Source organism: Pristis pectinata, chromosome 4, assembly GCF_009764475.1.
Source record: "Pristis pectinata isolate sPriPec2 chromosome 4, sPriPec2.1.pri, whole genome shotgun sequence".
NCBI classification, from domain to species: domain Eukaryota; kingdom Metazoa; phylum Chordata; class Chondrichthyes; order Rhinopristiformes; family Pristidae; genus Pristis; species Pristis pectinata.
In genome coordinates, this window is record NC_067408.1 from 82,277,397 (window position 1) to 82,291,825 (window position 14,429).

At 41.8% G+C, this 14,429-nt stretch overlaps 1 protein-coding gene across 2 annotated transcripts in view; it reads left to right on the forward strand.

Moving 5' to 3' along the window:
- Positions 1-452: 452 nt before the first annotated feature.
- lsamp (limbic system associated membrane protein) overlaps positions 453-14,429 on the forward strand; it is a 1,650,453-nt gene continuing 1,636,476 nt past the window's right edge. Inside the window, exons 1-2 of one of the 2 annotated variants that reach the window (XM_052013654.1) lie at positions 453-466; positions 777-909. In XM_052013654.1, the coding sequence (XP_051869614.1) occupies positions 846-909 (64 nt within the window). In that variant the 5' untranslated portion in view covers positions 453-466; positions 777-845. Of the gene's footprint in view, positions 467-728; positions 910-14,429 lie in introns of those variants that run through there. The other variant, XM_052013653.1, reaches the window with a different exon arrangement.

Here is a 14,429-nt window from a genome sequence, read left to right on the forward strand (position 1 = left end):
AGTGGCAGCATTTTGTAAGGCGAGGTAAAGTGGAGGTGGGCTTCTTTGGCGCGTTAAGTCTGCCGAGCGCAGGTGAGGATAACGCGAGCAGACCAGGTGTGGTTCTCCCTGTGGGTAAATAGTGCGGCTGCACGCCGCTCACGTTTGTCGTCCCTTCTTGCAAGGAAAACTACAGATATGGTTCTGCCAAACCAGGCACCTGCTAAAGGAGGGTCGAGCTTGGAAATACGTCAATCTCCAGTACGTTCCGGCTCCAGAAAGAGCGCCTGTGTAAATTTAACATTTGTCACACCATCGTCAATAAAAGCCATGGGACCTCTTTCCTCTCAGATATGCCCAAACAGGCACTGATTAAGAGCTGAAGGTGGAATGGATATTCCCACCCCGAGTTTGTGTTTATTGCTGGTTATGTGATCCGGCGTGTGAGGAGAGTACGGAGTATCTACCAAGTGGGGGGATAAAAGGGGTGGGGTGCCAGTTTGATATGTCACTGCATTTAAAGGGGGGGGGGGACCGTTCGATCATCGTAAATCGGCCAAAATTTTTTTGAAAAAGTTTGTTGGGGTTGCAGAAGATGTTGTGAATGAGGATGAGCTAGTCTTTGCTGCTGTGTGCGGTGCAGCTTGTAACATCGTACATTGAGATTCGGACGCTGAGTGGCGTTGTTGCGCGGGAGCTCCGCTGTTTGTAAATTTCTCATTTGCCTTACTGGAGGGAAGAGAGGCACATTGAGGGATCGGGATCGCAGTGTAACACTGTGTCCGTTGCATTTTCAGAGACTCGGATTCGCGGGATTCCAAGAAGCACTTTCTTCCTTGCCTGGATTGTTTTAGCAAGCGAGTACGATGCGTTTCTACGTGGTGCACAGCATCGGTATTCTGGGATTCTTATCCTTTTTTGCATTTCAAGGTAGGGGGCTTGTAAAATATAATTATAATGTAATTTGCAGCAGTATTACACGCAAATTAAAATAACTTGCACTCTATCTTCCGTAACGTTTTAACCGCCTTTCCCGACTGCTGCAAATTAATCTTGTGATATGAGCTGGAGTCATCTGTACGTGTTTTGAACAAGAATTTGTAACTCCGACCCTTTCGTCGAATAGGGAAAAAATGTGATATACATGTTGTGTTTAACCTTTTTCTACAATGGATGTCGTTGGAAATTATGTAATTCCGAGAAATGTAAATGCTGCGTTGCAATACATAAGAAAATTACGCGAAAGACTGCAGCAAAACCTGGATATTGCTACACCAGGACGATAGAAGTCCACGCTTGTGGAATGATGGGCAAATGCCGTAATTACATCTGAGGCGACAGTTCGGTACCCCGTTCCCGAATCTCCCAAAAAATGCCTCTAGTTTTAAAAAAAACCTTTTCAGTCTTCATTTAAAATAATCTACCGAGACTTGTTGGCAAGTTAATGTTTCATGGTCCATAATTCCGTACCAGCTTTGTGACTTGGACATATGAAACACATAACAACCAAAATGCACAGTGCTTCGGGGCTGAGATGTGCATTTGGGATTTGGCACGAGCATATGCTGTTACTTTGCGTCGCTGTAAATACAACGGTGACTTTGTAGCGTATCTGAAGTTAGAATAGACACCAGTTCCGATGATCCCAACAGGCTAATTATGCAACGTATTTTTTTTCTGTCGGGTGCTGTTGTTACAGATACTAGAAACTCAGATTCTAACTATGCTCGCGATTTACAAATGCCCGCAGCTTTGTTGCTAATTTCACAGCAGTAATGACAAATAAATCCTCTCTATATAAATCAAATTCTTGTTTTAGTGACACGCCCCTGTATTCGAGGTGATGGCTTAATCCGTTGGGAGGGAATGCAGTATCTTTAGTACTAAAGTAGCGAAGCATGATCATTTATTGGGAGCATGCATTTGTAAATGGAGAGTGCACATTATCCTGCATTTGTTGCTGGGTATATTAACTGTTGTTAATGAGTACTCAGAGTTTCAAAACGATATCAACATGTATGTCCTTTGGAAAACAATTAGTGACAATCGACTATTTACACTTCGACAAAATTGACTGGTTTCCATAACGTCAATACGCTTATGCTATACGTTTTATTAACGGGCAACTGGTGCGTCGTTTTGCTACAATTTGCAATTACAGATAAGAAAGATCTGTAATTACTGAACCTGGTTCCACTGTTTCTTCCTGAAGAAAAAAGAATGCATCTGAACGGAGACGAAGGGTGGAAGGCTACCGATTTATTCCATACTGACACGCAATTGATTTTATTTTGGTTTATAAAGAATGATTGTAATTATTGTGTTTTGAATGAAGTGTTCTCAACAGCAGCAGTTTCTCCCCCTGACCTGTAGGGGGATATATGACCAAGGCAGTTAAATGAAAGTCCACAATCTATTTTGTAATCCAGTCGGTGTTCGCTTGTATCTTCGGATTCGTTCCGACCTCCTGTTCAGGCTTTCATTACTTACTCTTCGCTAACATTTTATCACAACTCTGAGACAACCAACCTTGAGTGAGCATAGGGGGGTTCGTCTGTTTAAAAACAGATCGTCAATTATTTTAGTTGACTAGTGTACAGGTTCGGGAATCTCAATTTAACAGCAGAGGCGTTCAACTGTAGTTTACGGCAGATGAGCGTTGTAGAGACTTAGTTCAGAAGTATCTACATAGATACAAGATGTGATTCATATCGCCACCTCACGTTCCCGACCGACGATAAAAACACACAATCACCACGATTTAGAGTTAGATAAACTTCCCTAAGACCTGGATGCCATTTCGGCTACTTGGGAATATGCTTTTCTAAACGTTATTTGATAAAAACAATTTTCAGGTGTATCCTCTTAAGTCAAATCAAAGTCATGGTGGGCACATTTTGGGAAATATGCAAATAAATAAACTTTGTTTCTGATTATTTGTTCCTTCAGTTGTGTTTTAAACAAAAGCCCTGTTTTTTAATCACTTTGCATTTTAATTGCTTCATTTATGTAGGTGTGCAGATTGAGATAGATTTGAAAAGCCTCAAACTTTAAAAAAAAATCAATTGAAGGACAGAGCAGAGTTGAGCAAATCTTTAGACACTTCACTGTTCCATTCTGAAATACATTGTCTGTGTGATTCTGATATCTCTAATCTGAGGTGCTTTTTATTCTGTAGCTATATTATGCTCATGTCTGTTCTCTCTTGATTGGAGCCGCTCGAGTTTGATTTTGTCGGCCTTTAAAGTTGACCATATAGCGAACTGAAATGGATGGGATTGTAACTGGGTCTGTTGGTCAAAGTCGATCAGAATCAGCTGGAATCTAACTTCTGGATTGATAATTGACTTGGCGATAGCTGGAGGGTAGTGGTGGAAGGATGTTTTTCTGACTGGAAGTCTGTGACAGTGGTGTACCACAGATATTGGTGCTGGGACACTTGTTTGTGATTTTATATGTATCAACAACTTGGATCTGAATGTAGTATTAGCAAATTCGTGGATGACACAAGTCAGTGGTGTTGTGAATTGTGAGGAAGGTTGTCTAAGGCTGCAACAGGATATAGATCAGATGGAAAGTTGGGCAGAGCATTGTCAGATGGCATTTAATTGAGGTGCAGTTCTGGTCACTGCACTATCAGTAGGATGCGATTGCACTGGAGAGAGTGCAGAAGAGATTCATTAGAATGTTGTCTGGATTGGAGGAATTTAGTTATAAGGAAAGGCTGTGGTTTATTTTCCCTGGAGTGAAGGGGGCTGAAGGATGACCTGATATAGGTATATAAAATTTACTAGAAGCAGAGACTGGGTAGATAGAATTTTTTTCCCATGGGGTATCAAAAATGAGGGCATAGGTTTAAGATGAGAGGAAGGACTTTTAAAAGGGAATTGAGGGGATTTTTTTTTACAGAGTGGTTATTATCTGGAACTCTCTGCCAGAGGAGGTGGTGGACTTGGATATGATCGCTGTGTTTAAGAGCCATTTAGATGGGCACTTAAATAGGCAAGGCATAAGAGATTGCAGATGCTGGAACCTGAAGCAAAAAAACAAACTGCTGGAGGAATTCTGTAGATCAAGCAGCATTTGTGCAGGGGAATGGACAATCAACATTTTGGGTGGAGACCCTTCATTTGGACTGAGAGTAGAGAGGAAGCTCTGGATGGTGGTGAGGGAAAGGGGTGGAGCAGAAGCTTGTAAGTGGATCCAGGAGAAGAGGGGTGATAGACAGATGGATGAGGGAAGAGTGGAAATAGTGTCAGAGGTGGGAGGTGATAGGTCAAAGCAACAAAGGTTTGCAGATGATTGAATCTGATAAGAAAGTGGAGCAAGGAATCAAATGAGGATGGTGAGATGGACAGATGGGAACAGTGGGGGAAGGGGACCCAGTTGGAGAAGTGTGTGGGTGGTGAGCAGATGGAGGAGGTGGAGAAGGAGAAAGACGCATGGTGATCAATGGTTAGGGATATGTTGAGTGTGTGTTGGAGGAACTGGGTGGCTAGGAGGAGAGAGAAAAGGGATGGGGAGCAGGTTACCTGAAGCTAGAAAATTCAATCTTCATGCTGTTGGGTTGTAGACTACCCAAGTGGAAGAAAAGGTGTTATTCCTCTAGTTTGCATTTGGTGTCACCCTGGCAGTGGGGCAGGCCAAAGATAGACGGTTTGGTGTGGGAATGGGGAAGGGAATTAAAATGGCTGGCAACTGGGAGCTCCAGATGGCCACGGTGGATGGAGCGCAGGAGCTCAGCAAAGCAGTTGCCTAGTTTGCGCTTGGTCTCACCGATTGTCGAGGATGCCACATTGAGAGCACCGAATGCAATAAACAAGGTTGGAGATGCATGTGGATCCCTGCCTCACCTGGAAGGGCTCTAGATGGTGCTCAGGGTAGTGGTGCAAGGACAGGTTTTACACCTGTGGTTGCAGGGGAAAGTCCATGAGGGTGGGGAAGGATGAGCAAAGAGAGCAGTCCCTGCAAAAAGTAGTGGAGAGGGGAAGATGTGGCCAGTGGTGGGACCATGTTGTAGCTGGTGGAGATGTCGAAGAGAGATGTGCTGGATGCATAGGCTGGTGGGGTGAAAAGTAAGGACAAGGCAACTTCTATCCCTGATCTGTCTTGGGGTAGGTGGGGTGAGAGCAGAAATACAGGAAATAGGGGAGATGCAGATGAGGGCTCCATCAACCCATGCACAGAAGGATACAGACTAATGTGGTCAAATGAGATTAGTGTAGATGGGCAAAATGCTTGGAATGGATGCAGTGGGCCCCAGGGCATGTTTCTGTGCTGTGCAACTCTCTGACTCTAAGACTAATTGTACTGAGAAGTGAAGTCACAATGTGCCAATTGGAAGGTTCAACAACATGGCACTTGACGTACTTTGTGAAGTTATGTTTCACATTAAGTACTAAAGTCAAAGTATCCTTTTTGTGCTTAATATGCAGGGGCTTCTGATGTGGGTGACATCTGCCCAATCCTTTAAGATGCTGAGCTGCCTTGAACCACTGCAGCCTATGTGGTGAAGCTACTTCCATAATGTTGCTGGAGAGGGTGTTTTGCAATTTTGACCCAATTGCAATTAGCGAACAGTGATTATATTTCCAGGTCATGAATATGCAAAACTTGGTGGTGATGGTGTTCTTGTGCATCTGTTGTCCTTGGCCTTTGAGAAGGTAAAAGTAGTAGGCTTGGGTGATAGTGTTTGAAGAAGCCTTGCTCCAGTGTTACTTGCAAATGACATTTAGTGCAGCTGCAGCACATTGGTATCACTGTATGAAAATTATTAAGTGTGTTGAATAGGGTGCCAAACAAGTTGGCTGCTTAATTACAAATGCTGCTGAACTGCTTGTGTTGTTGGAACTAAACTCCATCTAGACGAGTGGGGAGTATTCCATGATGCTCCTTGATGTGATCTTTGAAGATGGAAAGGTTTTTGTGTCACCTGCTCATGTAGCCAAGTTAGTTGTATGATTTGATTCAACATAGTTTCTGGCCAATTTTGATTGCCAATGATGTTGCCAATGGTGTGGGAATTTGGTGAGAATGTTGTAGAACAACATGTGGAGGTGGTTGGACTCTCCAGTTGGAAAAGACTATTGCCTGATGTGTGAGAACTTCCATTTATCACCTTGGGCCTCAATGTCTCACAAATTTTGATAGATGTGGATGGCTTCATTACTTGAGTTGTGAATGAAATTGAGCACTGTATTTACCAGTTAACATCTTGCTTCTTACACTGTGGGGTTATATATATTGAAGTAATTGATTGCGGTTGCACTTAGAACACTTTTCCAAGTTTTTCTTTGACTATGGACTCTGTTCATACACCCCTTTGAACCCACAGTCTGCTAATGTGTCCCACTTGTTGCTTTTGACGTATAAATTTCAAAGATCAACAATTCACATAAATGAATCTCACAATGTAGCGCCTTGCATGCAGGACTAAACTTGATTTTTGAAATTTTTGAAAAAGTGAGAACTACAGAAGCAAGTGGCATCATTCATCTGCAAAATTTTTAGTCTTTGTCCCAATCATTATTCCTTGCACCTTCCCCAAATCCTCACTTCGGTCAATCTTTAGGAGCTTGAATGCTTGGCTTGGCTTTGAAAATGTCCCAGTTTGGTCAGGTACATAAACTATTGGTTAATATCCAAGTATGGAGGATATTTGTATTTCAGTGAGAGCTGTGTGGTTTTAAAGGGCTCTACAAGCTTTTAAGTTTTGTGCCTCTTCATGCTTTTGTTGGTGACGGTTGCTCAATTACAGTTGTCTTTGTTTTGGTCAGGAGCATGCACTAGTATAATACTAAATTCTTCTATATATTGTTACCACTAATTAACATATCAGCTAGTATGTTTTTAAACAATTTGTATTTAGTTTTGACCAAATTTGAATCCTTGGTTTACAACACTGCCTCTCCCTTTCAAATCGGGCATTAGAATGAATCATGTTATTGTCATTCTATTTGTAAGATGTTCCTCGTATTTTTCATGACAACTCATTCATTCACTGATCCATAATGAATCAAGATGTACTGTCAACTGGACTGACGATGGGTAGAAATAATCTGGATTCAAGTCCAACTCAAGAAATTGAGTACAAAATTGAGGCTGATGCTGGGTAACTTGGCGTTGCGCTGTTTTAAGTGCCATTTTAATGATTCCTTGGCACTGTTTGCAAAATCAGGGAGTTATCCAGTGTTCTGGCCAAGGTGTATACACCATTTAACATTACAGAAGCAGTCTTCCTGATTATTACTTTCATTGTTGCTGTGGACCAATTGCCTGCTTTTGTTTTGCATTACAATAATGTTTACACTTCAAAGAATGCATTGGCCGTAAAACATTTGGGGAAATCTGTGGCCTTTAAAGAATTGCATTGATATAGCACTTTTCTTTTTGAGAGATTTCATTCTAAGGTTTGAATAATTCTAGCAACCTTGATTTGCTTCTGGCCTTGGTTGCTATCTATGGACGTTCTCTCTGACACTGAGTTTCTCTCAGATGCTCCCGTTTCCACCCGAATCCCAAAGACGTGGGTAAAGCAGGTTAATTGGCTACTGTAAATTACCCTAAGTGTGGGTGTGTGGCAGGAGAATTGGGAGGAGTTGATTGGAAAGTGAGGAAAAAATAGGTTACAGGGAAATAAGTGATGGAATGGAACTCATGGGAATTCCCTGGCAGACAACAAAGACTTTATTGAGACATAAGAGACTGCAGTTGCTGGAATCTGGAGCAACAAAGAAGATGCTGGAGGAACTCAGCAGGTCAGGCAGCATCTGTGGAGGGAAATGGGCAATCATTGCTTATGGGCTGAATGGCCTTCAATTCCATAAGAAAATAGCAGAATATATTGGTGCAGGTCTTTTGCAGTTATGAAGCCACTCCTTGCCTGACCCAGATCATTATTCCTTCCAGTATGGTGAAAAGCATAATCTTAGTCATGGAGTTATACAGCATGGAAGCAGGCCCTTCGGCCCACCATATCTAAGCCAACCTTTTTGCCCATCCATAGTAATCTCATTTGCATGCACTTGGTCCCTATCCTTCTATGCCTTGATACTTAAACAGGCATTTAAGTAGGCTGTTCAACGTAATAATCGCATCTGACTCTCCTCCCTTCTCTGCAGCAAGTTTCAGATATCACCCATCCGCTATGTGTAAACAAAAATAAACTTTCCCCTGAAATTCTCTTTAAAACTCCTTTCTCACGTCTGTTGTTCTCTTGTTTTTAATATTTCTAGCATGGGGAAAAATATTTTGACATTCTCTCCTATCTATGCCCCTTATAATTTTATATACCTCTGTCAGGTCAAACCTCAGCCTCCTTCACTCCAGGGAAACAATTCCAGCCTATCCAATCTCTCCTTATGACTGGAGTCCTCCAATCCAGGCAACGTTCTGTTGAATCTCCTCTGCACGCTCTCCAACGCAGTCACATCTTTCCTGTACTGTGGTGACCAGATCTCAGTGTTTTATGAAGTTGCAACGTAATGTCACAACTTTAATTCTATGCTCTGACCTATCAAGGCAAGCATGTCATGTGCCTTCTTCACCCTTTCTACCTGTGTTGCCACTTTTGGGAAATATGGACTTGAACCCCCAAGGTTCCTCTTCTATCATCATTCCTTGGAGCCCGACCATTTACTGTCTATGTCCTACCCCCTATTTAACTTCCTTTAATGCATCACCTTGCTCTTGTTGGGATTACATTCCATCTGCCATTTCTGTACCTAACTTTCCATCTGATCTAGGAGCAGAATTAGGCCATTTGCCCCATCGAGTCTGCTCCGTTATTCAATCATGGCTGATTTTGTTTTTTCATCCACATTGTCTTTCCTTCTCTCCTTAAACCCTTTACCAATCAAGAACCTATCAATCTCTCCCTAAAAAAATGCCCAATGACTTGGCTTCCATAGCCCTCTGTGGCAATGAATTCCACAGATCCACCACCCTGTGGCTCAAGAAATTCCTTCTCGTCTTAGTTTTAAAGGGACATCCCTTTTATTCTGAGGCTGTGTCCTCAGATCCTGGTCTTTCGTAATGGAAGCATCCTTTCCATGTCCAGTGTATCCAGGCCTTTCAGAATTCAGTAGATTTCATTGAGATCCACCCTCATCTTTCTGAACTCCATCGAGTACAGGCACATAGCCACCAAATGCTCCTCATATGTTAGCCCTTTTATTCCTAGGATCATTCTTCTGAACCTCCTCTAGACCCTCTGCAGGGCCAGCACAGCTTTCCTCAGATATGACGGCCCAAAATTGCTCACAATATTTCAAATGTTGTCTGACCAACGCCTTAAACCTCAGCATTACATCCTTGCTGTTATACTCCAGTCCTCCTTAAATGGATGCTAATATTGCATTTGCCTTCCTTACTACAAACTCAACCTGCAAGTTAACCTTAAAGGAATCCTGAACCAGGACTCCTAAGTCCTGTTGCACCTCCAATTTCTGAATTCTCTCCCCATATAGAAAATGGTCTACACTGAGGTCCTTGTACTTGCAATGTGCTTCCTTTTGTTCCTGATCAAACCTTCAATATACTTTGTCATCCAAGCTTCCCTAATCTTGCCAGTTTTGCCTTTCACCCTACTGGAACAGGCTGGCCCTGAACTCTTAATAACTCTCTTCTAAAAGACTCCCCCTTGTCAGCTGTTGTTTTACCCACAAGCATCTGCTACCAATCCACTTTCACCAGGTCCTCTCTTGCACTATTGAAATCCACCTTCCCACTTCCACCACCAGTTCAAGACCCTTGACTTGAGAACCAACCTTGCCTTTTTCCATAACAACCTTGAAACTTACTGAATTATGATCACTGTTCTCAGCGTTTCCTCCACCAACACTTCCACCTGCCTGGTTTCATTTCCTAAGATAAGGTTGAGTACTGCCTTGTCTTTGGTAGGACTCTTCACATATTGTATCAAAAAACTTTCTTGGATGCACTTAACAAACTCTGCCCGTACACTAAGGCAATCCCGGTCAACATCAGGAAAGTTAAAATCCTCCACTACTATTACCCTCTTCCAGTGGGACCCCAGATCTTGGCTCATGACAAAGCCTAAAATAGTATAATGAAGTGCAGAGTTTCTCAGCTTAACTGGCCTATTGCACTGATGGAACAGCTTTGACAGTTAATATAGTACCGCCCTTGGCTCACCAGCTGTCAAAGCTGTCACCGTTAGTCAGTGTTTGTAAATGACTTTGTCACTTGTAGACATTGAAAATCACGAGGTCTTTTAATTTTGTTAGACATGTTTTAATATCTAAGAATTTAGGAGTGTGCATATACTTGGAATTTTCTTTTAATGTGGATGCTGTTGCAATGTAGATATCCCTAATAGTTCCTGAATTGAGAAGGCCATTAAAATCGATAACATTGTGTGATACAAGCTAGACTGGGTGAGGGTGGCAGATTTCGTTCCCTGGAGAGCATTAGTAAACTCAATGGATTGTCTTTTTGAAAAAAAACACTTTGGTTTAGTGTTTTTAAATTCCAGACTTAATTGTGAGAGTTTTAATCTCCTTGCTGCCATTGTGAGGTTCAAACTCGTGCCTCTGGATCAATAGTTTGGAACTTTAACTGCTAAACCAGTTAGTTTTAGGTTACAGGCATATCTGCTGGCAGCTCTCAGCAGAAGATTTGTCTCAGAAAACTGCCCCCATTGTATCATGAAAGGCTGTTGCATTTATTACGTGTGATCATCTCGTTGCATACTGTGAAAATTAAAATCTCGTCAACTCGTTCATGTCAGGAATTAGCATTTTTCTAAACTGGCCTGTCTGGCAGAAAATCTGATGCTTTTTAAGAGACTAATTAGTATTCCATATTTTTGTTGCAGATGCTCACTCTCTGGACTTTTCTAATCTCCCAAAGTGTACAATTTTGTAAATTCTTCAGTAAGAATTCTGAAGTATGGTAGGCTTTAAATATCACTCAAATTGATAGGTGATATTTGATTGCACTGGTGGCTCCCAGCAGTTCCATAAAATCACTGATGGATTGCAATATGCACGTTAGCATATTCTGGGAATGTGCACTACATGCAGGATATCCAGTTCCGACATAAATGAACTCTTACTCTAGCCCTGTGCTTGCTATTGCTTTGAGCCTTGGGTTGCTCCTTCAGTGCTACTTGTTTAATTTTTTAGCCTCAAGATAAATGTGTTTGGAAAGTAGTTCATTGTTTTTTTTTACATCTCTACATGACTGGGTGAACACCAAAATAAAAGCTGCAGATGCTGTAAATTTGTCTTAAAAACTGAAAATGCATAGCAGGTCAGGTAGCATCTGTGGAGAAAGGAACAGAATTAAGGTAATTGATATGAAACATTTCATCAGAATTGCCCACTTCTGATACAAACTTATCTGAAACTGTAGATTTCAAAGTTAATTCCTATGGGTTGCAATGTGTCAAGTCAGGACACATTGTTCCTGCAATTTACATTGGAGTTCATTGGAAAGGGGTCAAAGACAAGTGGCCAAGGCAGGAGTGGAATAGAAATTAAAGTAACGGGCAACTGGCACCTTGGCCCTCCTTGCAGACTAAATGGAGGCTTTCTGAAAAAACATTACCAAATTTGTGTTCTTTCCCTTCAATATAGTGGAAACCACATTTTGAACAATGACTAGATGTACCGAATTGAACGATGTACATGTGAATTACTATTTCACATGGTGGGGTGGAAGGAGGGAGGGTAGTGGTGGTGGGAAGGGAAGAGGTAAAATGCCATGTATTGCATGGGAAGATGCTGCCAGTCAGAGAGTGAGTATTCGTGGAGGTGGAAGAGTGAACCATGGTGCTGCAGAGGTAATAGTCTCTTTTGGAAGGCTGAAAGGGGAAAGAAAGAGGAAATGTCTGGTGGTGGCATCATAAAAAGGATGGAGGAAATTAGAAGATGAGCCAGGGTAGTTGGGTGAAGATGAGAGGAATCTTCTCCTTTTGGGTGAAAGCAAAAGGGTAGTGAATGGAGAAGATGTGGTTGAGATCCCTGCCAACTAGATGCTGTGGAAACAACAGTTGAAGAAAAAGAGAGATCGTTCTGATGCACTGGTTTAGAAAATGCCATCATGAGAAAAGACACAATGGAGCTGGAGAAGCTGGGAGAATGGAATGGAATAGAACCCTTTAAGAAGCAGGATGGGAAAAGATGGCTGTGGGAGTATGTGTACTTTTACTAGGCGTTTCTTGAGAACCAATCCCCTGGAGGAGCCAAAAATAGAGGTGTTGGAGATGTTCTATGTGAAGGTAAGAACAGGATGAAAAATGCCAGATGACAACATTTTAGAATTTTGTGCAAGAGCAGGAAATGTCACCAATGTAGTTATCAATGTTACAGTTATCAACTGGGAGAAAAGGGGTGAGAGGGGTTCCTACTAAGGCTGAAACAAGGTCTGTTCACTGTATCCCACAAAGTGACAGAGATAGCCTTGACCCATAGTTTCATCTTTGATTTCGAGGAATCAAGCATAGGGGAAGGAGTTCAGTTTGAGAACCAGTTCAGCCAGGTGAAGGAAAGCAAGAGTAAAGGAGAAATGGTTGGGCCACCGTTCAAAGAAGAAGCAAATGGCCCTTGTGCCTGCTATAGGATAGAAGGATGGTTTGATTGGATGTCCTGGTCAAAAATATGCTGAAATAGTCCAGGAAACTCTCCATGTGGTAGAGTTTGTCAGATGTCATGAACATAAAGGGTGGGGGGGGGGGGGGTGGGAGACTGGCCTGGAGATAAAAGAAACTTGTTTTGTGTGGCAAGAGTGGGTTGAACTTATGGGGCTACCAGAACAGTCTGGATCTTGGGGATGGTATGGAAGTAGGCTGATGCAATTTGAGGAAAGTGAGGCTGGAGGCTGTGGAGAGAATATCCAAAAGAAGGCGCATGCAGTTGGCAGAAATCTGGTAAGGTCATTTAGTTCTACATCATACTCCTTTTCTGATCTGTCCCTTGGCCTTTCTACAGTGTTGCAATAAGGCCTACTGTAAATGTGAAGAACAGTTTATCATCTTCTGACTTAGTGCATTGCAGCACTTGGTGAATTCAATGTCAAGTCCCAATTTTAGATGATCAGAAGTTAAGGGGGCAACTGTGTCAAATGTTGGTCATGTTGTTGCAAGGTCATCAACTAGAAACACTAAATATGTTTCTCCCCACATGTGCTTAGCCTAACTTGCTAAGTATTTACAGCATTTTCGGTTTTTGTTTCAGATTTCCAGCATTTGCAAGGTTTTGTATCTCCAATGTATATATCACAGTTCCAGAATTGCTTATTTCCCCATTTTTGTTTTCCTCTCTTTCCTCCTCTCTCCTCATGCATCTTCTGTTTGTATCTTGAAGATCATATATGATTAACCAGTCCTCACCACCCACTTTTAGCTGACACCACTGCCACTTGTGACATTTAGTCTCTTTTGATTCCATCTTGCCACTGACTCCCATTGTTCTCTCCCTTATTGGACCATGTTTTCTCCAACTTAAAACATGTTTGGTTTCTACGTTTTCGGTTCTGGTCAATAATGACATGGAGGGCTGACTCTGTTTCTCTCTACAGATGCTGCCTGATCTGTTGGGTTTTTCAAGCATATCTTCTGTTCTAATTCTACACTACTGGTTTTGTAAAATAAACTTACAGATCAGTCCGAAATTTGGTTGTAGAGAGTAACCTTAAATACACATATTTCGACAAATGGGCTAAAAGATGTTGAAATAATAAAGAACTTTAACCAGTCCAAAAAGATCAAATGTAGCAAAAGGGAAAAACACTGCTGATGATTTACTTGTTTCTGAATTGAAAAGTATGACATCCCCTAGTTAGTTGGCAAGCAGAGCTTTCCAGCCTGATGTATGTAATTATGCCTCTTCTGGATGTGCAAATGGCATGTATAATACGGTTGGGTAATTTTTGAATGATTATAGATTTATTAATGCTTAGGAAGGTGACATTGTCGTGCAGTGCCAACTGCATTGAAAATGGTTTCTGTAGCAGCCTTTACACAGACATCTGCTGTTGGAATGATCACTGGGGGTTTTAAAAAAAAGTCCTGGGGGTATACTGGTTGTTAAGCCCTAATGGTTTTTACTGTCTTACCTCCGGCCATTTTTTCTGAACATTGCTACCTTGGGGAGAGAATAGACCTTGTGTGAAATGACCTGCAGCTCAGCAAAAAAAAAATTCCCCCCATCACAGAGTCCATCAGTTGGCATTGTCCTGATCTTCAAATGTAAATTTTAATCTTGGAAAATTGTTCTGCTGGCTTTAGTAGCATTTACATTCTAATGTCCTTGAATGTACCACTGACAATGTTCTAAAATACCATTGAATAAACAGGTATTGATTGGCGCCTGGTTTAAAATTGACATCTTTGTGCTGCAGATTAATCTCCTTCATAGATGGTTAAAAAGAGATCACTAACTTTTTAAGTTGTGTGTCCATCTTGTTCAGAGGTTGAGCTAGCTTTT